The 25,238-nt window shown below is 44.1% G+C and overlaps 1 protein-coding gene across 1 annotated transcript in view; it reads left to right on the forward strand.

Moving 5' to 3' along the window:
- The window catches only part of TMED7 (transmembrane p24 trafficking protein 7), a 422,902-nt gene that overhangs the window by 163,403 nt on the left and 234,261 nt on the right, over positions 1-25,238 (forward strand). The window contains exon 2 of the mRNA XM_044059110.1: positions 23,691-23,936. Coding sequence (XP_043915045.1) covers positions 23,691-23,936 — 246 coding nt within the window. The remainder of the gene's footprint in view (positions 1-23,690; positions 23,937-25,238) is intronic.

The raw sequence follows: 25,238 nt of genomic DNA on the forward strand, positions 1-25,238 counted from the left end.
AGTAGCTGTAAAGATGTTGGCTGATTTATTCTTTTGGGCTTGTAAATTTCCAAGAGAGACCAGTCAGAGCTCAGGAGAGAGCGATTCACAGTATAGAAGGGGATGAAGGGATGCGATGGCAGGACAGGAGGTTAGTTTTCAAGCCAGTTAAGGGATTTTAGAGGAAATAGAGTGGTGAGTTGTACGGTTAATTTGCAGCAAACCTAGCTACTCATGTTTACAGAGGATTGTAGGTTAAGATCAGAGAAGCATAAAGTAGACTGGGAAGAAGATGGGCATAGGCAGGGGAAAGTGTAAAGTCCCTTGGTGAGGAATTTTGTCTGTAGAGCAAGCCTAGTTTGAGTCTTTTTTTTTTACACAATTTTGGACATAAAGATCGAATTTTAGTTTATCTGTGATGGCGCCCAGGGTGTGGCTCTGTTGTTAAGGGATGTGATAGTAACTGAAGATTTAAAATGAGAGATTTTGGGAGGAACAAGAGCAGTGTGTTTTTGGATTGAGTACCAGTTTGTCAGCCACCTTTTGACGGAGTTGAAGGAGTTTCGAGTTAAGGTGTGGAGGTGTGAAAGATTATCAGAAGTGCAGATGATGATAGAATCCGAATATTGCATACGAAGACCATTTGCGAAGATGTTAATAGTAATGGTCCAAGAATGGAACTTTGAGGTACTCTGGTATTAACTGGGTGGAAGTTTGAGAAGGAAGAGAGCCACTTGACGGACTGCAATCTATTGGTAAGGTAGCTATAGAACCATTTGAGAGTAGGATTAGAGAGACAAAGGGCAGACCTTTTTGTGAGGAGCTTGGTGAGAGTGTTAGTCTTCGGAGAGGTCTAAAAATAGGATACTAGTTTTATTGTTCACTGGCTTGAGAGAGAATGAGTGAAGGTGATTTAGAGCAGTAGTTGTGCTAGGCAGAAGCTGTGTTGGGTAGGAGTGAGTGGATTGTCTTGAAGATAATAAAGGAGCTGTTTGTGTGTGCATTTTCCAAGTGTTTTCAAGAGGGGGCAGAATGGCTATAGCCCTATAGTTTGAGAGGTCAATGGAGTGCCCTCCTTTGGGGATTTGGTATAATGTAGAACTGTTTCCAGGTAGAGGGGACTGTAGATTCATGGATAAGAATGGTTGATGAGGATAGAGAAGAGGATTTTCCAAGTGTTTTCAAGAGGGGGCAGAATGGCTGTAGCCCTATAGTTTGAGAGGTCAATGGAGTGCCCTCCTTTGGGGATTTGGTATAATGTAGAACTGTTTCCAGGTAGAGGGGACTGTAGATTCATGGATAAGAATGGTTGATGAGGATAGAGAAGAGGGTAGGCTATAGAGATGGTGGATGTCTTTAGAAAGACACGTGGTAGATTATCTGTAGAGGGAGAGCACAACTTAAGTTTAGTAGTGATTTTTATTTAGGCAGTGGGGACTATTTTGAGTGAAAAGGTATTTTTATGGCCTGAGGGGGGGGAAGAGTAATGAAAGTGGAAGCATGACTATTCTGGGTAAGCTTGCTGATAGTCAATGAAATAAGAGTTGAGAATAGTGGTGGTTTCATTTGGGTGAGTTGTTGGGGCAGCCTGGGTGAAAGTGTTCCAGAATTTTTTAGGATTATTGTGACTGAAGCTTTAGAAGTGTGTTTTTTTTTTTTTTTTTTGCAGTTTAGGAGTCCTTTTATAGGTTTGGAAGTGGGCAGGGGATTTTGTTTTTTAGCCAGTTTTTCCATGCATTATCCATCTTGTGGATTAGCATGTGAGTGGACTGAGAGAGCCACGATGCAAAGAGGTTTTACTCTGGTTTTCCTAAGAGGCGCAAGGGAATTGAGGAGAATGTCTAGAAAAATGTAGTTAAATTTGCGTACCTCATCCTTAAGGAGTGGGTTTAAGAGGATTGACCAGTTTATTGAAGAGAGTGTATTGTTGAACTAAACAGGGTTAAAGTTTAGATTACGACACTCTTGTATTTGTGAATCCTAATTTGTTGAACGTACATTTTGAGTGCAGGTAGGAAGACTGTTACTTACATAATCAGGCAGTGTTTTGATGGTGTGGCACAAGTTTGGATTGTGTACTAGGATCTTTGGCTGTTTTGCCTAGGCCCTAACCACGACCATACCTACTGTTTTGTTTGCAAGACTTTGTCCCCCAAGACTCTGCACAGTCGTCTAGCTTCCCTCAGTCTGTACATAAGGTGCCAGTGCCTTAAGTGCTTAGCATATAGAAGGTACGCTAGGTCCTTCAGGTGAGCCAGTAATTAAAGCCAAGACATCTAGGCCTGATTTACTCGCTGCTACTCCAATTTTGGATGTGCTTCCCGAGGCTGATGTTGGCCTGGAGACCATTTCGGAGTCGGTAGGCGGTTCTTCACTGGTACTGGGGTGGAGGCCATTAAGGATCCTACTAGCATGTCCTCGGGGTGGGGGTGGGGGTGGTGGGGAGATACTGCAGGCTTCGCTATGGACGAGTGGGGGGTGGGACCGAGCTCATTGTTACTGAAGGCCTGCATGACATTTCTCAAATCATTGTTCGCAAAGGTGTCCTGAGCAGTGTTAAGAGTGCAGGCTGACATTGAGTCCCTAGTCCTTCCTCTGCATGGATGCCGCACAAAAGAAGCAGAAAACTAAGCATGCTTTTACCAAAGAATGATCTACTAGATTTCTATCCCCCTTATCCCTCCTTTTCTCTTGTTTCCTCCACAGAGGATTTCAGTTGAGATTTCATCTGAGGATGAATCATTGGCATATTGTGACCAAATTTCATCTCCCTTGGGATATGCTTCCCCAGAAGAATTAAATGGCACATATTCTCCAGGGGAGGATATTTCTTTTGGGGAAACCATTGTTAAAATGAGGGAGTTATTTAAATGGGATTGCTCCCAGGTATCAGAAATTCAAAAAAGGTATTGACCTTCTGCAGATGGATGTCCCTTCTCCATCTGCAGTTTTCCCTGTGCTACCAGCTTTTAGATCACTTTTCAGCAGCTTCTAAGTGCCTTGATTCCCAACCTCCTGCCCCTGAAAGGACAGTTTTTTACAAGGTGCCAGAGGATTCCATATACCTGTTGAATGTCCCTCCGCAGACCCTGCTGCTAGTTCTGTCTGCTGATTTCTAAGATGTTGCCTTGCACTTCCCTTCTCCCCTCAGACAAGGAGAGTAAAGTTTTACGGAGAGGTTGCAGAAGAAAGTCTATACTTCAGCTTTGCTATTTAGAGCCATAAGCTACCAGATCCATGTGGCAAAATACTCTTCAGCCTTTCTCTGTGATGCCAGTAAGCTAATTTCAGAGCTTCCGGACTTTCTCCAAAGGCTTAGTTATCCTTCATTCTGAGCTCTTCTGCTCAAGTCACACGTCTTTCAGTTTTAAGTGTAGCTACAATGCAGTGGTGTCTGCCAGAGTTGCTGCTTCAGGGTCTGTTCTCAGTAGGTACTCCCGGCTCAGACTACAGCCTTTGCCAGACTACATAAAGGCTAAAATTATGGATGCACCCCTTGACAGCAAGGCCTTGCTTGGTGTTTCTGCTTCAGAACTGTTAAGTCCTTACAAGAAAAGGGCAAAGAACTAAAAGACCTAAAACACTTGTCACCAGTTCCCAGATTTCAAAGTAACTACCCCTCTCAAACCCCCTTTAAGGAAACCTTCCAGAACCATCTTCCAAGGGTAAAAGAGATGCTAGGAAGCATTACTCAACAAAGTCTTTAACATCTTCTCCTACTGCTCAGAAGCAGCCTTTCCAGAGCAAGCCAGGTGGTCTGTGACCACCAAACTCTTTGCAGCCAGACCCCTTTCATTGCATCTTTTTCTGTCCCTGCTTGGAAACAGATCAGCAGGACTCTTGGGTCCTCTCAATCATCCTTTAAGGATACTTCATGGTGTGGAAGACTCTACCTTTCTTCAGGGGTATTCCCAGAAGAACATCTGGATTACTTTCCACAAGTCACTTTCAGTCTTCTCTCTTAAGGTAGCATTCAGGAGGTGCCATCTTTCCAAATAGGGAATTGGTTTTACTCCAAGATGTTCATGGTCCCCAGGAAAGATGCCCCCCTGGTGGCCCACCTTAGACTTGTTGCACCTAAACACCTACCTGAAGGTTCCCACCTTTGGCATTCTGTCCTTGAACACTACTTCCCCTCATCCTTCCTCAGGCCTGGTGTCTCTGGATGTCAAGGATGCTTGCCACCACATTCCTGTTTGTCCTCTGTTCAGGAAGCATCTTCACTTTGCTATTGCTTTCTCCTATTTTCAGTTCTCTGCCTTGTCTTGTGGAGTGTCTACTGCTCCAAGGGTCTTCAGAAAATGCTTAGCTGCTGTCATAGCCTTTTGCAGACTAATGGGTATTCAGATATTCCTGTACCTGGACGATCTCCTACAGGCTCATTCTCCAGACACCCCTCAAGAGAATCTGCTCTTCACGGTGTCTCTGCTGGAGGGTTTAAGATTTATTATTAACTATCAAAAATCTACCCTGGTTCCTTCAAGACCATGTTTTTCCTAGGCTGCAGGATACAAACAGGATGAGGGTTCCTTACCTCCCCAGAACGTTATCTCTATCTCTAAATGCCTACATTCAGGCTCTCATGCCTTTCCAGTCCCTGACTGCCAGGTGTTTTCTCTGCCTCCTGGGCTTTATGGCATCCACTATCCCCATGCTAACTCTAGCCAAGCTGCACATGAGGGAATTCCAGTGGTACCTCAGGTCAGTATGGACACAACACGCTCATCCATTGGAGTTTATTCCCCTTATTCCCTGCTTGAAAAGGGAACTGAACTGGTGGATTCAGCAGGTTACTTTGAATCCAGGCCTACCCTTACAATTGCCCCTTCCCACTCAGGATCCGTCCATGGACGCTTCAGACTTGTGATGGGGAGCAACCCTGGTATCCAGGAAGGTTCAGGATGTGTTGTCTCCCTCCCGAAAGAGGGAACACACACGAGTTGAGAACCCTAACTTCCACTGTGCAAATTTTCAAACCACCTCTTTCAGGTGCCCTAAAGTGGTTCACAGACAAGACCAGTCCTTTGGTATGGCAGCAAGCAGGGAGGGACCAAGTCTCATCTCCTGTGCAGACTGGCCCTCCAAGTTTGGGAGTTAGCTCGCCCTCCAAGCAGTCTACATTCCTTCCACTCAAAATGTTGTGGTACACAGATTTGAGCAGGTCCAGGACTCAATCCCACCAATGGCTGTTACACAGGGATCCGTTTCTGGACGGTGTCCATCAGTGGGGTATGCCTCTGGTAGATTGCTCATAGAGGAGATGAGGAGGGCAGCTTCCAGGTTTTGTGCCAAAGTTCCCAATCCTCCGGCATGGAAGGGATGCCCTACCTTTGTCTTGGAAGGGGATGTTTCTCTATGCATTCCGCCCCCTTCCTGCATCTTCAAAACGTCCTGTTGAAGATCCAACAGGAGCAACCAAAAATGTTGTTGGTGACTCCCTTTTGGTAAAGACATCATTGGTTCCCCTTTCTTCTCCATTTAGCCAAGGGGAGTCCTCATAAATTACCCACAGTGTGGACTTACTCACACAAGACAAGGGATCTCTAATACAGCCACAGATGTCAACCCTGCAACTGACTCTCTGGGTGATAGCTTTTTGATCCCTTTCAGACACCTTTTCTCTGAGGACATGCAAGTTCTGCAGGAGGCCAAAAAACCCAATAGTAGGAAATCCTATATTTCCAAATGGAAAAGGTTATCAATCTGGTGCCTTTTAAGGACCAACAGCCACTGCTGCGGATGTTCCAGTAGTTCTGTCGTAATTGTGTGAATTATTGGAGTGGATTGTCTTTCACTTCAGTAAAAGCTCATCTTTCAGCAATCTCTGCCCCTTCTGAACTGGCAGTTTTCTTCTCTTCAGCATTGCACTTTGAAAACAGTTCTTGTGGTCATCGCCACCTCTGCCACAAGGGTCTCAGAACTTCAGGCACTAATGGCCTCCCTCCCCTTTACTGTCTTCCACAGCGATAGGACCCCAAGGTAGTGAATGAGTTGTCACTTAATCGGTTCATTAATCTGCCCACTTTTTTCCCATCTCCGCAATACTTTAGTGAGAGGATTTTACACACCTTGGATGTGCATAGACAACTCGGGCTTGGTTTTGTCTAAAAATCTATTAGGAAAATAATCTGATCGTCTTATTTCCTGTCATCCTAGGACTGTGGGCAGGCCTGTTTCCAAGCAGGCTATCTCCACATGGATTTCCAAAACCATTTTCTTTTACTGTCTCTCAGGGGAAAGCTCTTGCTTCCACAGTAAAGGCACATTCCACTAGAGCCATGTCCTCTTCTGGTGCTGTCTTCGAAGGTCTGGACACCACCTCCACATTAGAAGCAGCTATCTGGTCTTCTGTACACACTTTCACAAAACATAAGTTGGATGGGATTTCCAGGTCTAGAGCTGGTTTTGCAAGGGCTGTCCTACAGGGGTTTGTAGAGTGCGCTACTTCTCCACGCAGTTCTTCTGCATGAGCTTTGGTATTCTCCCTCATGTTATGAATACTGTAACATGTGAATGGAAGACCTAGAATAAGTGTGTAAAATCTTACTGTAACCATAGATTTCCTTCTGCTCTATAAATTACAGTAAATGCCCCTTCCCCTGATGCTTGAATATATGCTGATTGTTTCCTCACCTTTTTCAGGCTGGTGTTCTTCCTGGAGCGTTCAGTTCTGAGGATTGGTATATGCTGACATCTGCTTTATACCCAACGTCACTTTATGACCAACTTAGGACTGGATCTGTGCGACATCGCACGTACTGCACAGTATCTTTAGACTTTGTATTCTGGCCAGACATATGAGTCAGCTAGCAGCAACTCCCTCATGTTATGAATACTGCAACATGTAGAAGAGAAGGGATTTTACACAACTGTTCTTTTCATAAAATATGTAGCGAGTGATCCAGGAGAGAACATATCCAAGAATGGGGATGTTATTACCTGAGGAGATTTATGTTGCGGTAATCGCAAGTCTTTTGTGATTGTTTAGTTTTCTATTAAGTGTTCTGTAGGGAGAACATTGGGGAATGAAATGGATAAAAGGGACAGGTTAAATTGATCAAGATAAATGTATACCTACACTGCCACCTTTTTTTTTTTTGGGGACCCTATCTGAGCAGAAGATATTGTACCCAGGGAGAAGAATTTCATTGTCAGATGTTCTTCGTCTCCCATTGCTGCAGTCCTGACATATGGGTATTCCGCTGTCCACCATCGGCCCGAATACCAAAGGGCTAGAACCGGCGTCGGTCATCGGCGCCCGAGACTGACGCAAGTACGTGTCAGTACAAATGCGCATGACCGACGCCATAACCTCAGTCTTTCTTGCCGCATGGTCCTAAGCAGAAGCATAATTTGCAAGTGCCGTTCGGCGTTCTGGAATTGTCGGTTTTCGAGTTTCAGACCGGAGACCAAGTTGGGCTAAGTACCCCGTTGGGGACATTTTTGTCTTTTTCTTGCCTCAGTATTGACTGATGTCAGAAAAAGTTAATAACTGTATTTCTTGTGGGAAACAGATTCCTCATAGGGATTACCATTCACTCTGCATTCCTTGTTTAGGGCCTGAGCACGACGTTGTTGGGTGTCGCTTTTGTGCTACTTTTAACAAGCGTACTATTAAACGTCGGTTGGACTGTGCTAGGCTGGTGTTTGGTAAACGTTGTAATTATAACATGCCGCCGGATTCTCCGCCGACTGGTTCTTCTAAGAAACGCAAAGAAAAGTCTTTGCGGTCCAAACAGGATGAGGCGCCCACTCCGGACGCCGGTTCTGTAGTACCACTGGCTTCTTCAGCGGCTCCTTCTGAAAGTTTACCTGAGTCTCAAGGGGAGCCTTTGTTACTGCAGGAAGTGGCTTCTCCTGTGTTAGGCCAGGCTGAGGGTGCTTCTCTGATGTCAGTGGTTCCCTCCCCTCATAGGGTAGTTGGGCCTCCTCCTTCTCAAAGCAGAGCCCATTCTAAGTCTAAGTCTGCCCCTGCTGGTGCTAGTCCCCAGGGTCCAGCTCCTAGGAAGCACATGTTGAAGATGGCTGAAGATTTGATTACTTTAATTAGGGGTTCTATGCCCCCCCCTGGGAAGAGGCCCAGGGTAGAGACAGAGTTGGAGGGTTTGGTTCAGTCCAATGAGTCAGATTCCTCTGTAGAAGAACTTCAGGATTTCCCTCCTTATTCTGATTCGGAGGCTGAGGACTCTACTCCCTCTGCGTCCCCTCCAGAAGATTTTTCTTTCTCTGAGACTTTGCATTCCATGAGGGAACATTTCAAATGGGAGGGCCAGGATTATTCTGATTCTCGTAAAAGACTAAGAGAATTCTTGTTTTTGCCTCAGCATAGGCCCTTGGCTATTCCCCCTGTACTGGATGTTGTTCAGGATGTGTTTTCTGAGGCTGCCCTTAACCCAGATTCTCTGCCTCCTGCCCCGGTTAAACCAGATAGATACTACAGGGTTCCGGAAGCTCACAAGTACTTGTATAAGAGTCCTAGGGCTGACCCAGAAACTATTACTCAAGGCCCCAAAGGGGTTAGGGCTTCTGTGGTTAGGAATCCAGTTCCTCTGGACAAGGATGCTAGGGCCCTGGATAGGTGGGGTAAAAAACTGTATACCTCTTCTACTTTGGCTATGAGAGCTTTAAATTGTCAGTTTCATATGCTCCGGTATCAAAATTTTTTGCTGGGCCAATTGAAATGTAAAGTAGATGCTTTAGCTGAAGGTATTGAATGTAAGGAGCTTCAGGATTTAGTGCATGCTTCAGACCAAGTTGGTAAGCATTCTTTGCAGTGTGGTTTTGATGCTTTACAGGCTTCTTCCAGGGTGGCTGCTACTAGTTCAGTTATTCGTAGGCATGCTTAGCTTAAAGATCAGACCTTGTCAGAGCATGTTAAAGCTCGAATTATAGATGCTCCTCTACAATCTGATGTTCTTTTTGGCCCTCCAGTAGAATCAGTTTTGAAAAAAATGGAGGAAAAAGCTAAGTCTATGCAGACAGTTAAGGATTTTTTACAGGTTCAGCCCCCTAAGTTCAGTAGGAATTGGCCTGCTAAGGGATGGTCTTTCCCCTCTTCGGATTACCAATCTAGGGGCAGGTCGAGGCGAGGTAGAGGTAGGGCTTCCTCTCAGGGCCCTGTTACTTCTAGGTCTTTGAGTTCTTCTACTCCTTCTGCTGGGGAGGGCAGGGGTCAGTCCTTTCGGAAACAGACCCAATGACCCGTGTCTTCAGCTGCCGGACTCTGCCTTGCTGGCAGCCCTCTAGGAGGAAAACTGAGACTTTTCAAAAGGAATTGGCATTTGGTTACCCAAGACAAATGGGTATTGGACATAATAAATCGAGGCTACAAATTTTATTTTCACACATTCCCTCCTTTCAAAGGTATGCCGGATGTGCCTCGTCAGCAAAGACTGGAAGCACAGACTCAAATTTCTTCTCTGCTTCAGTTGGAAGCAATACAGGCAGTACCTTCTGCAGAAAGAGGCACAGGGTTTTATTCCCGCCTTTTCTTAGTGCCAAAGAAAGGAAATACTTGGAGACCAATTCTGGACTTGTCCATTCTAAATACCTTTCTGGAAATTCCAAAATTCAAGATGTTAACACTGCAACAGCTGTTACCTATGCTGGGCAAAAATCACTGGATGGTGACTCTGGATCTCAAAGAGGCCTATCTTCACATTCCTATCAGGCCCAGTTGCAGGAAATTCCTGAGATTTCGGAATGGGAATTTGCATTATCAGTTCTCTGCATTGCCCTTTGGCTTGTCTACTGTGCCCAGGGTATTCACAAAAGTCCTGGCTCCAGTAATAGCTTTTCTCAGGATACAAGGAATTCAGATTTATCCTTATCTGGACGACTGTTTGATTCTGGCTCAAGGCAAGCACGAACTTCTTCAACATCTGCAGTATGTAATGACAGTTTTAAGATGCCTAGGGTATTCTGTGAACGAAATAAAGTCCAGTCTAGTACCCTCACAAGAGATGTGTTTTCTGGGTGTGAAACTGAATACAGCTGCTCAGATGGCATTTTTTACCCCGGACAAACAAAGGAATCTTCACCTGTACTTCCAACAGCTATCAGTAATGTCCAGGCTGACTGCAAGGACAGTCCTTCAAGCCTTGGGGTTCATGGCATCTTGCATTCTAGTACTTCCCAATGCCAAACTGCATATGAGGAAGCTACAGTGGTATATCAAAAGCGTTTGGACTCAACACTGCCAAGATTTGGACACTGTCATTCGGATTCTACCTTGCATTCAGAGAGAATTTCTGTGGTGGGCTCAGGAATGTCACCTAAACAAGGGGCTCTCTGTGACCCAACCAGAGGCAAGTCAGATATTAACGACAGACTCCTCGGAGTCAGCCTGGGGAGCTCATTTCAGAGGAAAATGGATTCAAGACCTTTGGGCCCCAGAGCTACTTCACTTGCATATCAACATGAAAGAGATGCTGGCAGTTCAATTTGCTTTGGAAGGATTCAAAAGCCTACTTCAACCAGGACTGGTGTTGATTCGAACAGACAACACGACTGTCATGTGGTACATTAACAAGCAAGGGGGGAACTCATTCTTACCCTCTTTGCAGACAAGCAATGCTGTTATGGGAAACTGCTTTGAATCTGCACATCACTCTTCGAGCACAGTTTCTGCCAGGAGCACAAAATTCTTTAGCGGATGTTCTGAGCAGACAGATTGTGGATCCTCACGAATGGAAATTGGACCCTCAGGTGTTTCTTCAGTGACAATGGCTTGGGGAACTCCGGACATAGATCTGTTCGCTTCTCCTCTGAATTTCCAACTGCCACTGTTTTGCACAAGGCTATTTCATCCAAAAGCCTGGAAAATAGATGCACTATCCTTCAGTTGGAGCAACCTTCACGTGTATGCGTTCCCTCCTTTGCCTCTTCTTCTGAAGGTGCTGTTGAAAGCCAGGAGGGACAAACCTTGCATGATCCTTATAGCACCGGATTGGCCTCGTCAGCATTGGTACCCTCTGTTGAGGAGCTTAATTCATGTACCACCTTGGCCATTACCACAGATTCTTCACTTATTGTCTCAGGAAAACAATCATTTTCTCAATGTCAGGGTGCAATCCCTACACCTGACAGCCTGGCGCATTCTGTTTTAGAAAAGGGGGACCTTCAGCTCCCTCAACAAGTTTTGGATGTTATTTTGGAAGCCAGGCGTCCTAGTACTCAAAGTTTATGCTGGTAAATGGAAGAGATTTTTTCTTTGGAGTTCAGCTAAAGGCTTTGATGTCGAATTGCCTAATTTGAGTTATACATTGCAATATTTGACTTTTATTGGACAAGGGTTTGTCCTTCTCTTCTGTAAAAGTGCATGCTGCTGCTATTTCTGCTCACTATGATTGTGACCCTCCTTTATTTTCACATCCATTGGTTAAACAGTTTCTTAGAGGGGCAAAGAATATCAGACCCCCACGGAGGGCTCCTACTCCTACCTGGGATCTTAATTTTGTTTTGGAAAAGCTGACTCTGCCTCCTTTTGAACCTGCAGCTACAGCTGAATTGCAGTTGTCCTGGAAGACTGCTTTTTTATTGGCTGTTACTTCTGCTAGAAGGGTATCTGAATTACAGGCCCTCATGGCAGTGGAACCTTTTCTGATTTTTCACAATGACAGAGTTTCCTTACGTACTAATCCTACTTTTCTGCCTAAAGTGATTTCTAATGTGGCATTGAACCAATCTATACATTTGCCTACTTTTTATGCTAACCCCCAAAATGAAGGGGAAAAAGTTTTGCATTCTTTGGATGTACATAGGCAGTTGAGGTATTATTTGAGCAGAACCAAAGAGTTCAGAAGATCTCAACAATTATTTGTTTCTTTTGCTTTGACTTCACGAGGGAAAGCTGTCTCGAAACAAACTATTTCCAAGTGGATTGGCCATTGTATTTCTTTTTTTTACTCTCATCATGGAGAGGATGTTCCGGCTGGGATCAGGCCTCATTCTACTAAGGCTACGGCCACTTCTACTGCTTTTGTGAGAGGGGTAGCTACTAAAGACATTCTAGAAGCAGCTACTTGGAGTTCTGTACATACCTTTACAAAGCATTATCATTTACCTCTTTATTCTAGGTCTAGGGCTGGGTTTGCCACTGCAGTCTTACAGGGCATGTCTGCAGCTCCTACTGCTATTTAGTTGACCAGCCTCCCTTTTTTCCGTTGCTCTGGGATTCTACCCATATGTCAGGACTGCAGCAATGGGAGACTAAGAACATAGTACAGTTTTGTACCTACCATAAATGTAGATGTTCGAGGATCTCCATTGCTGCAGTCCAATTTTCCCTCCCTCCTTCCCCCTTTTTCTTTTTAGGTTGGGGTTTGGGTGGTGTTTTTTGCATTCTGACGTCTGAGGCAAGAAAGACTGAGGTTATGGCGTTGGTCATGCGCATTTGTACTAACACGTACTTGCGTCAGTCTCGGGCGCCGATGACCGACGCCGGTTCTAGCCCTTTGGTATTCGGGCCGATGGTGGACAGCGGAATACCCACCCATATGTCAGGACTGCAGCAATGGAGATCCTCGGACATCAACATTTATGGTAGGTACAAAACTGTACTTTATGTGGGGTTTAAGCAAAGTTTCAGTGAGTAATGGGCAACCCATGAGTGAAATTCACTGACTTTGTTGAGAATGCTGTGAATATTCAACAAGTATATGGTTAAGAATTTGATGAGATGATGTGAGAAAGGTGGTGGGAGTGGAGTGGGGGCCAGGGGTGGGGTGGAGTGGAGTGGGGGCCAGGGGTGGGGTGAATATCTCCTGGTAAGAATAAACTTTTGGTGATGTGCATCAGTGTAGGAATCTTAGAGCTGTAGGTGTAGTATTTAGGCTTAGTTGTGGTGGTGGAGGGTAAGGGGTGGTGGACTAGCTTGATCTTGTGTAGTAGTGTGTTAGATGTGTTGTAGAGTGTGTGTAGGGTTTTTCCAGGTTTTTTAGTGGGTGAAAAAAATGTAGGAGGCAAATTTATGGGAGATTGTTTGATAAGCGGACTGGTGAGAAAGAAGAGTGGAGAGACAAATGAGAAACGTCATGATGTCCTTCAAGGATGCATCTGCAGTCCTTACAAATGGGTTGTCCTGTCAGCCGGATTCCAAAGTCTGGGTCTGGCCTCGGCTGGTGTCGCACTTCACCCGACGTCATAGCTGCAGTTCTTCGGGTATAAAGGCATCAGCCGACGCCATTTTCCTCAGTCTTTCTTGCCGCGTGGCGCCCGAAGCAGAAGCTGTTCGCAAGTGCCGGTCGGTCAGAACCAGAGATTACTACTACCGAATACAACTTCGAAGACTTCTAAAAAGCTAAGTACCCCGTTGGGGACTCTCTTGCCTCAGCCGATGTCAGAAAAAGTGAATAACTGTTTAACTTGTGGGAAACAAATACCTCATAAAGGTTTCCACTCTTACTGCTTACCTTGTTTAGGCCCAGACCACGACGTAGCAGCTTGTCTAGCCTGTGCTTCCTTTAACCGACGGACGCTTAGACGTCGGTCGGAATTTGCTGAGCAGTTTTTCGGCTCTGATTTTGCTTATAAGATGCCGTCTGATCCTCCGACTACACAAATAACCAAAAAACGCAAGGAAAAGGACAGACACTCGCGGTCCGCGGTTTCGGCTGAAACCGCGGTTAAGCAAACCGCGAGGGTCTCTGTTTTGGCTGAAACCGAGCAAGCGGTTCTTCCTTCAGCCGAAAGCATGCCTTCTACCGAGGCTTCTTCTAACCTCGTGGAATCGGCTTCTGAAATCCAACCTGCTGTTGCGATTTCTCAGGAATTATCAGACACTATTCCCTTGGATATTTCTACTCCTGCACGTGGAGCTGCTAGGCCTCCTGCAGCTATGTCCATTAAGGCCTTTGCCAGGGCTAAAGCAGCTAAAGCTACAAAAACTGTACCTGTTAAGACCCCTACTCACAGGCCCAGTTCCAGTTCCGTAATGCTTTCTTTGGCAGAGGATCTTATTTCTTTAATCCGGGGATCCCAGCCTCATCCAGACAGGGCCTCTCATCCACCTCCAGAGAAGAGCAGAGAAGAGGCCTAGAGCAGAGCCCCCTGAGCCAGTGTCCACAGATGATTCCTCTGATGATTCAGATAATACAGACCCTCCAGAGGCTCCTTATTCCCCTTTCAAAGACTGTGATGCTGAAGAGTCCATCCCTTCTGCCTCTGCACCTGAGGAATTTTCCTTTGGAGAAACCTTGCATGCTATGAGGGAACAATTTCAATGGCAGGGCCAAGATTTTTCAGACTCCAGGAAAAGGCTTAGAACCTTCTTGCATTTACCACAGCATAGGCCTTTAGCTATACCTCCAGTTCTTTCTGTTGTAGATGATGCATTTAATGATGCTTGTACTGCTCCTGATTCATTACCTCCGGCCCCTGCTAAGCCCGATAGGTACTACAGGGTCCCGGACACACATCACCATTTATACAAGGCTCCTTTTGCAGACCCCGAAACTGTCTCCCAGGGGCCTAAGGCTGTAGCAACTACCTCTGCTAAAAATCCCCTCCCCTCTGAAAGGGAATCCAGATCCTTAGAGAGATGGGGTAAAAAAGTTTACACTTCTGCTACTCTGTCAGCTAGGGCCTTGAACTGTCAATTTCATATGATCCAATATCAAGAATATATGCTTGACCAGTTAACTAAAAAACTGTCCTCTGATGAACCTTTTGATAAGAAGTATGTTCAGGAAATGGTACATATAACATTCAGCAAGTTAGTAACCATTCTTTAAAATGCAGCTATGATGCACTGGAGGCTTCCTTTAGATCAGCCATGACTGGCACAGTTATCAGAAGGCATGCATGGTTGAAAGAGCAGGCCTTACCGGACCATGTCAAATCAAAACTGTTAGATGCTCCCATGGACAAGGCCAATTTATTTGGTTCTCCTGCATAACAGGTACTGAAGAAGATGGAGGAGAAGGCAAAATCTGTACAAACAGTAAAAGATTTCTTACAGGTCCAACCTCCAAGGTTTAGCAGGAATTGGCCCTCCAAAAATTGGTCCTTTCCAGACTCCTCTAAAGCACAGAGAGGCAGGAATAGGCGATCAAGAGGCAGAAACCAATCCAGGGGTGCCTACAGGGGACGCCAGTGGCAGGGTAACAACCAGCGAGGCACAGACACAGCCACCACCACTGCAACAGGACAATCACAGTGACTTGGCTCTGGCACCGCCTACCAGGGAACAACTAGAAGCACCCTTAGGTGGAAGGCTAGCCTTATTCTCAATAAACTGGCATTACATCACAAGAGATAAGTGGATTTTACAGACAATAGACCAAGGCTTACAGGTTCCACTTCCATACCCTACCAGGGAAGACAGGAATGCCAAACCTACCCCCAAATCAAGAGACAGAAGCTCTAAAACAAATATCTCAATTATTAAGGATGAGAGCTGTGGAAAAGGTACCATCTATGGAGCAAGGAAAGGGATTTTACTCCAGACTCTTCCTGGTACCAAGAAAAGAGAACAAATGGAGGCCTATTCTCGACCTGTCCGCTTTAAACACATTCCTCATTGTTCCAAAATTCAAAATGCTGACTACAGCAGCTTCTTCCCATGCTGGGCAAGGAGTCTTGGCTGGTAACTCTAGATCTCAAGGAGGCATACCTGCACGTCCCCATACGACCAAATTGCAGAAGATACCTCAGATTTCTTGCAGGATCAGAGCATTATCAATTCTCAGCATTGCCCTTTGGCTTATCTACTGCGCCCAGAGTGTTCACGAAATGCCTGGCATCAGTAATTGCTCATTGCAGGCTTCAGGGAATCCAAATTTACCCCTACCACGACTGCCTGATACAAGCGGACAACAAAAACAAGCTAACAGAAGACTTACAAGAGTCATTTACCTGCTACAAGCCCTGGGATATACAGTCAATATAAAAAAGTCAAGGCTGATACCATCCCAAAGAATAACCTTTTTGGGTGCAGAACTGGACACATCAAAGCAAATGGCATTCCTAACTGCAGAAAAGCAAGAGCAACTACCTCTCTACTTCTTGGCATTAACAAAGCAGAACCATCTAACAGCAAGCAAAGTACTGCAAGCCTTGGGCTTCATGGCATCCTGCATAATACTGGTCCCTCATGCCAGACTGCATATGAGAAAGCTACAGTGGTACCTAAAGAATTTATGGTCTCAACACAAGCACAGCCTAGAAACCAAAATTCCAATAATCCCATGCCTGAAGCAAGAGTTCCTATGGTGGGCTCAGGCCTGTCAATCAAACACAGGATTGCCCTTCCACAGCATTCAACCAAGCCAAACCATCACGACGGACGCCTCAGACCTCGGTTGGGGGGCCCACATGCTGGACAGGTGCATACAAGGCTTATGGACTCAAGACCAGCTGCACCTACACATAAATCTAAAGGAAATGCTGGCAGTAAAATTGGCAGTCCAGACATTCAGACCATTTCTCCGAGAAGGTCAGTTGATAAGGACAGACAACACAACAGTTGTGGTAAATCAACAAACAGGGAGGCACACATTCATACCCTCTATGCCGGATGGCACTGGACCTATGGAACGTGGCTCTGAGCTACAACATCCAGTTACAAGCAATTTTTGTACCGGGAAAAGAAAATGTTCTAGCAGACATATTAAGCAGGACTACCACGGATGCCCACGAATGGATGCTACATCCGGACATCTTCAAAGACATTACAAGGAAATGGGGACTCCCACAAATAGACTTATTTGCATCCCCACACAATCACCAGCTAAAGAAATTCTGCACAAGGACGTACCACCCACTTGCTTGGAAGGTGGACTCCCTATCTTTCAGTTGGAAAAACCTGACAGCATATGCATTCCCACCACTTCCTTTGATGCACAAGGTGCTATTGAAGATCAAAGAGGACCGTCCAAGGATCATCCTGATAGCTCCAGACTGGCCAAGGCAACATTGGTGCCCATTGCTAAGGAGCATGTCTCGGGAACAAATATGGACACTACCCCTGGTTCCATTGCTGTTAACACAGAACAACTACAACATCCTGCATCCAAGCCTGAAAACTCTGCAGCTGACTGCCTGGAACATTACATAAGATCAATTAACCCAAATTTATCACAAAGGGTTAAAGACATTATCCTTGAGGCTCGCAGACCCTCAACAAGGAAAAATTATGCAGCAAAATAGATATCTCATTTGGAGTACTGCAAAGGGAGAAGATGCGTCACAGGTAAACATAGCCAGCATCCTGGAATACTTGGCAGAGCTCTTCCACACAGGCCTGTCCTATTCTTCCATCAAGATACATGCATCAGCTATTTCAGCAGAATACAGCTCAGATCCTCCTGTCTTCTCGCATCCTCTGCTCAGGCAGTTTGAGAGGAATTAAAAATGTAAAACCTCCTAGGAAACCACCATTGCCAGCATGGGACTTGAACTTTGTGCTAGAAAAATTGACACTTCCTCCTTTCGAACCAGCAGCAACAGCAGAATTACAATACTTATCATGGAAGACTGCCTTCCTGCTGGCAATCACTTCAGCAAGAAGGGTATCTGAACTACAGGCATTAATGGCAGTGCAACCCTTCCTGATCTTCCATCAAGATAGTGTCCATGAGAACAAATCCTACATTTATGCCCAAGGTGGTATCCAGAGTATCTTTAAATCAGGCTATCCACCTACCTACATTCTTCCCCAACCCACAGAACAGGGAGAAAGACTGTTGCATACCTTGGATGTACATAGACAGTTACGCTACTACCTGGACAGAACCAAGGGCAACAGAAAAACTGACCAGCTACTGGTAGCATATGCAACAGGAAGGGAAGGAAAAGCAATTTCAAAACAGACAATCTCCAAGTGGATAGGAAATTGCATTAGATTTTGTTACTCCTACCATGGAAAGAAAACTCCAGAGAACATCAGGCCTCACTCTACAAGGGCTACGGCCACTACCACAGCTTTCTTACGAGGAGTGGCTACCAAGGACATTATAGAGGCTGCTACTTGGACCTCCGTGCATACATTTGCCAAGCATTATAACTTACCTTTATGCTCTAGATCCCGAGCAGGGTTTGCCACTGCTGTTTTGCAAGGGATCCTAACTACACCATAATCTCTTCTTCCTCCTCCCCTAGTTTGGCTATGGTATTCTACCCATTTGTAAGGACTGCAGATGCATCCTTGAAGGACATAGTACAGTTTTGTACCTACCATAAATGTAGATGTCCGATGGGAATGCATCTGCAGTCAGGATTACCCACCCGCCTTCCCCTCTGTGGTACTCCTAGGGTATTTGCCCATCTTATAGCTAGCTGGGGGGGGGGATCTATTATGGTGTATTTGTTTGTATATATGTACATACATGCTTATTTTTGTGTTTGCTCTCTACTATTTGGAAACATTGGCATTTATCCAAATTTAGCCTTCCAAGAGGGCACCTGGCATCTGGGGCAAGAAACACTGAGGAAAATGGCGTCGGCTGATGCCTTTATACCCGAAGAACTGCAGCTATGACGTCGGGTGAAGTGCGACACCAGCCGAGGCCAGACCCAGACTTTGGAATCCGGCCGACCGAAGGGCTGCCTGACGACAGGACAACCCATTTGTAAGGACTGCAGATGCATTCCTGTCGGACATCTACATTTATGGTAGGTACAAAACTGTACTTTATATGTACTGTGTATGAAAGTGAAAAGGCCCAGGAATTCTGCACGATGCATACTTGGTAGGTCATTTATTGTTCACTGCTACAACAACCTTGGGTAGATGGGTTATCCTGCTGAGCTGACTAAAAACACAAGTTTTGGCACCAAGCCCCCCCCCCCAAACTTTCCTTACATTGAAGCGAGTGCTCCTCTGCAGGCTTTTGAAAATCTACTGTCTGCTTATGCTTTTCCTTTGTTGGGCAGATTAAGTTCTCTTTGGGTGGAAAACTTTTCATGTTAAATTGTTTTATTGTACTTTCCTGTTTAGGAAATTATTTTTTATGCTAAGAGTTTGTGTTTTAACTGTCATGCGACTTGACTATACTTTTAAACGAGAGCATACGTTTTCCTGTCAGTTTGAAAGTTGTAAGTAATTGAAAAACATTTTTCTTATTTTACTTTCTGAGGCTGTGGCAGGAGTATATTAAGTGCTTTTTACTGTTTGTGTGAACAAATTACTTAGGATTTTTACTGGATTTTGTTCCTTGTTTTCCCAGGAAGAAGGCATCATTAAGCAAACAGCCTTTGCCACCACTGCAGTCTAGCAATTTGCCTCAGCCCAGGTGGGGTGAGTACTGTGGCAATAGCTCATTCTCAGGCCACTCATTTTTACCTCAGATCCCTCTGGTGTAGTATTTACAGCCTTTATGGACAGGGGTTAACCACATCCTGTGCAGATGTTGAGGTCCCTTCAGTAGTTAAGGGAGAGCCACTCTTGTCGGCTTTGGGAAAAGGAACAGGGAAAATGTCCCTGTTTGATCAGAATGGTATGCCCAATTTTGGGGAAGGTGCTGCTACTGTTAATCACACTGGCCTCATTTTCCTGTCAGAAAGTAATGGGAAATTACACGTGTATCTACTCACCCTCACATTTCCTTGTGCAGGAATAGTTTACTAGATCTGATTCAGGGTTTTAATTCAGGCCCGTTTATCTTTCCTATAAGGTGGTTTCTGGTAAAAGAAAGAGAGATACCTCTTCTTGAAGAGATGCAGGATTCTGAATCTAGACAAGATGACTGGACAGGATTCAGACTCTGAGGAGAGCTCTGTTTTTGATTCTCCCTGTGGGGAATTTTTCTCTTTCTCCGACACTACTTCCACAATGTACCAGTTTCAGTCCTCCCGAAAATACTATAAACTGTTTCAGAATTAATTTCCAGAACCTTCACCTGTTTCTCCACTTTTCCCAGCTTTGGTGGATGTCACTGCCTGTATTTTTCCTGATAGCCCACTGCCCTGGAAAGGGCAGAATGTATACAGTTCCTCTTCATTTTAAGCTTTTATAAACTTTTCCCAGACTGACCAGCATCTATAGCTTTTGTTAATCCAATTGCTGCTAAAATTTAGTTAATGCCTATCCTCTTTCTAATAAGGATGAGAAGGTAGTATGGGGGAGATGTATGCTTCTGCAGCTTTGATTTTTCAGAATTTTGATTTGGCATGTTCATGTTTGTTCTAATTGTAAAAGTATGAGGAATGTTTTGTAAGCAGCATCTTGTGAGGAAAAGCTGCTTTCAATTATTACGTTTCCTCCATTGTATAAGTTGCCACACTCCGTTTACTGTGTGTGAGACTCTGATACTTTTTCCAGGGCTATGGTCACTGATACTGTTTTGAGGTTTGCCAGGCTGTGTTCTCAGAACCTCCCAAAGATGTGAAAAATGAGAAAATGAGATTTTGAATTATTTCAGCCCTCCTTTTCCAAATTTTGTAAGGGGTTCTCTAACTCCTCTTCCAATTTTGGCTGTAAATCTTGAAAATCTACAGGTAAACCAAACTAAGAAGAAATTGCAATGGCTATTCCAAAATTAATTCAGAAAGCCCTCAAAACCAAGGACAGTGCAAGTCAGAATGACCGAGACCTTTTCTCTTCCCACTGTGGCAACCCCTTTTCCCCTTCCAGAAAGTCTGAATCTGCACTTTTGTCTTCAGCAACAGATAAATAGGTTTTAAAGGTCATTTAATCGGGTTACAAAGGGCAGTGGAAGGAAATCCCTCCTTCTCTGGGAGTAATTGCTCATCCACCAGACTGGACTCTCTCTCTACCAGTCCATATGATGTCCCAAGGATTAATAGAATTAGTTCCTCCTTTCCAGGTTGAAAGATTTTTATTCAAGGATGTTTTTAGTGCCAAGGAAAAGAGAATGCTTTGAGAGCATTTCTACATATCTTTCTTAAACCTGTCTGCGATAGTGACAGTTCAAAATGTCACTTTACAGTCTGTTAACCCTTCTTTTTCATTTGTTTCCTGGTGACTCTAGATTTAAGATCCTTATCGCATCCCTAATCATCCAGACTTCAGGCATTTAAGGTTTTCTGTGCCTAGATCACAATATCAGTTCGCTGCCTTACCCTTTTGACTATCTACCAAGTGTTTTGGCTCCATTTTATAACTCATTGCAGGCTACAGGGTATACAGATTTCCGATATTTAGACAATGTCTTTGCAGAGTGTCAGGAGTCTCACTTGGGTAAGAGATCTCTACACAAGCTGTGATTCTAAGAGAACATTCAAAAGTCTTTTCTGTCTCCTCCACATGGGATTGTGTTCTTGGGGTGACAGCTAGTCACCTCAGTTCAGAGGTTTTCTTTTACATTAAAAAAAGGATCTGTTCCAACATTTTCCATTCAGACTTTGGTCACTGCGAGGGACTTCCTCAGGGTTTTGCATCTCATGGCATTTGATTCTCATAGTACCCCTGACAGGACTCCACATGAGAAAGATACAGTGCCACCTAAAATCTCTCTTGTCCCAGCACCAACATACTTTCTTTTCAAATTCTATTACTGGGGTTTGTCAGAAGAGAAGTAACCTGGTGAAGACTGCAAATATGTCTAAATCTGGGACTTTCCTTCTCCCTTCCTGCTCCAAAGCAGTCTTGTCAGCACAAATGCTTCAGACTTTGCTGGGGGAGCAGTTTCAGGAGGGGTAAAAGTGCAAGGTGTGTGGAACACAGAGAACAGAAGCAATTACATAAATATAAAAAATGCTTGCCCCGGTCAAGTTACTCAACTTTCTGAATTATCTTTGGTCCCTTGGACTTCCTGGATGTTACAAACAGTGCGTGTGGTACATGAAGCAAGGGGGAACCAAGTTGTACCCCCTTTGCAGAGAGTGTTTGGTTGTTATATAACTTCGTGGCACAATCTCCTTCTACAGGCATCCTACATTGTCTGAGCAGGAGAAGGGCAAACCCTTACAAATGGAAAGTTCCTCAAGTAGATCTGTTTGTTCAGAGGAGGCAGTTTTCTGGCAAGATTTTTCTGTAGGACTTCATCCAACAAGTCCTGGGAAAAAAGATGCCTTTTCTTTTCCCTGGCTGGTGAAGTTTCTATATGCTTTTACAGTGATATCCAGGATACTTCTAAAGATTAAGAAAGAATCCTAGATCATTGTGGTAACTCCCTTCTGGCCCAGGCAGCAATGGTTCTCGCTTCTTTTGGAAATGGTCAGGGGCAATTGCCACAATCTTCCTCACAGAATGGGTCTGCTAACACAAGATCAGGGGTATTTGGTGCACCCTGACCCTAATCAGCTTCAACTGACTGCCTGGTTGATAAGGTCTTAATTACCTTTAGATGCAGGTTTACGGAGGAACTGCAACAGAAACTAATGAAGGCAAGAAATCCTGCTACTAAAAAATCTCATATTAGCAAATTGAGTAGGTTTTCTAGCCCGTACCAACAACATGACCAATATCCATTCAGGGCTATTTTTTCTCTAGTTTTGCAATATTTCTGAGAGTTATTCTTCTATGGCCTTTCTTACTCCTGCATCAGGGTTCACTTATCTGCCATTTCAGCATGTTAACCCATGGATCCTCCTGTTTTAATGCATTCTCATTTAAAAATATTTTTGATAGGGGCTTTGTATAAGATGCCTCCAAGAAAATCTATGGCTCCTCTTTGAGATCATAATTTTGTGTTAGTAAGTCTAGCATTTGCTCTATTTGAGTTGGCTAATCTAGCAGACTAGAGGTTCTTGACATGGAAAACAGTTTCACTGATTGTGACGTTTGCAAGAAGAATATAAGGATTGACTCACCATCAGAGCTTGCAACCCAATCTTGTTTTCAGAGGCAATGTTTCTTTGAGACCTAATCTTTCTTTTATGCCTAAAGTGGTGTCAGAGTATATTAAAGCCAAGCTACCCATCTCCCTGTTTTCTTTCTTGAGCCCAGAATGAGGCAGAAAGGATACCTTGTTGAAGAAGGGATAACGTGTCAAAACAGTTTGGTTGTCTAAGGTTATTACAGTTTGTTATACTCACTGTAGCAAAACTATTCCAGGCAGGGTCAATGCCCACTATACCATGACCCTGGCTTCATTTCTGGCTTTTTGGAAAGGGTTGGATTCTGGAAGCAGCAACTTGGTCCTGTCTGCATACTTTTACAAAGCAGTATGAGCTTGATTCTTTCTCTAGGTTAGGCTTTGCTAGGACCCTTCTTCCATGTCCTCAATGTAGTCATCTAGTTATATAGCTAAGGCAGCTGCAGCAGTGATCAATATGATGAACATAGTACAGTTGTGCAAGTAACATATTTTCTTTTTTTGCCAAGATGTGCACATTTTACGTTGTTTCTAAGATTGTCCTGCCTCCCTTTCTGTTTTGGCATGAAAGCTCTGAAGCACTTGGTGCCTAATCCTGTCTTTAGTCAGCTCAGCTCAAACTAACTGTTTTTTAGGTATGTAAAAGGTGCCCTAAAGCTTTGGAAGCTGATCAGCTGATGTATCCTAAGCAGGATATAATCCTCATAGCTAAGACTGCTGTAGCAGTGATCATTTGAACATCTGATGTTTATGGTAAGTTAACTTGCACAACTATAAGTTTTTCAGTATAGATGTTAATACTAGTTGGGAGACGTAAAAAGGTGCTGTCGCATGAATAGTTTAGATTGTAACTAAAATTTCGTTATTGAAGTCTGGTAGCCTTCAGAGTATGTCTTGAAGAGCACTTGATTGGTATTTGTAGAATTCTGAGAGAATCGTTAGTCTTTCAGCTGATCTTTTCAGCCAGTGATGTATTTTTTTTTTTTTATACAGGTTATCACAGGAGGTCATTATGATGTTGATTGTAGGATGGAGGATCCTGATGGGATGGTTCTCTACAAGGAAATGAAGAAACAATATGATAGCTTTACATTCACTGCATCAAAAAATGGAACTTACAAGTTTTGTTTCAGCAATGAATTCTCAACCTTCACACACAAGACTGTCTATTTTGACTTCCAGGTTGGGGATGACCCCCCATTGTTCCCTAGTGAGAATGGAGTAACTGCATTGACACAGGTATGTACTTATTTCTGGGATTTATATTTCTAGTCATGTTTAGCACAGAATGCCTCTGATCTGCCCAGGAAATGGTTTTCTTATGAAGGCTACTGACTTGAAGGCGGTTTAGTTTGCATTGAAACTTTTTGACTGAAATTTATGCCAGCACAAGATAATTCCTTTCCTGGTCTCTCAACACTGTGTCAGGAGACATTCGTAATGCTGTTATGAGCTGCACAAAGTTGCAAGTGGGCTTATGTAGTTTTTTTAAGGAGATGGTGATTGCAGGAATTTGCAGCTGATAAGCTGACTCGTAGCTCAGTTTTTGAGAACCACATGCGAAATGAGGCCATAGGCCACTGAGGCTTGCATTGCTGCCCAACTTTGAAGGTTATATAATATTGTAGCTGATGAATGTCTATTAGGCTACACCCAAGCAGGAGTAATGTTGGTGCCACAAAGCCATGTGGTGCCATTGATGTTAATGGAATTGTCTGAGGAGACAAGGTTCACTCTACTTCACCATGCTGACATCCCCATTCTAGGTAACTAGTGATGTACATTTTGTGTGAATGTGTTTGTGGTGGGATGAGACTAGAGAACTTTTGTGTTTGGATGGGGTAAGATTTGCATCTTGTCTGAAGTGTGTGTGTAAAGGGTGTGTCTGTGGCCTTTTGCAGACCAGTAGCATCCTAGTTGGGACTAATTTCTACCTTATTCCTATTGCTTGCAGGCTGTCCTGTATCTTTTCATGACACTGAACCACATAAGGCAAGTAAAGTTGGTGGATGAAATGAGGCTTTGCTTGCTGTCATCTGTTTTTGACTGAGGGTCTGATGTGAGTATGTATATACATGTCTGCACTCCTTTTGTTATGCAGGGTGTTAAGGTGCTCACTTGCAGTGATGTAGGCTGGTGAGGTGGTTGTGTTTAAGCATGTAAATGTCAGCTGAATGTGATTTTGGATCACGCAGAGTATGTAATGCTCTGAATTATCACTGAGCAGTACTGGTGAGATGTTAAGCTGATGAGCAGCTCTCTGCAACACCAACCTACCTGTCTCTCTAAAGATAGAAAATGCAGTCTTCTGTGTTCCACATAGAAAACCAACATGTTACAGCAGTTTAGTACAGTGGATTAAAACTGAGCTGTTATGTTTCATCCAGTTGTCCTGGATTTTATTCCCTGTCTACTTGCCTGCTTTATTATATTTCCTAAAAAGAGACACTTGTACTTGGCAGGTGTGCAAATTTGCACACTTTTTTTTTATTTTGATAAAACAAAAAGTTATTCTGTTACTTTTTCAGTAGGCCCACAGTA

The sequence above is a fragment of the Protopterus annectens genome, chromosome 17.part0, assembly GCF_019279795.1.
Source record: "Protopterus annectens isolate FY-2018-M chromosome 17.part0, PAN1.0, whole genome shotgun sequence".
NCBI lineage: Eukaryota > Metazoa > Chordata > Ceratodontiformes > Protopteridae > Protopterus > Protopterus annectens.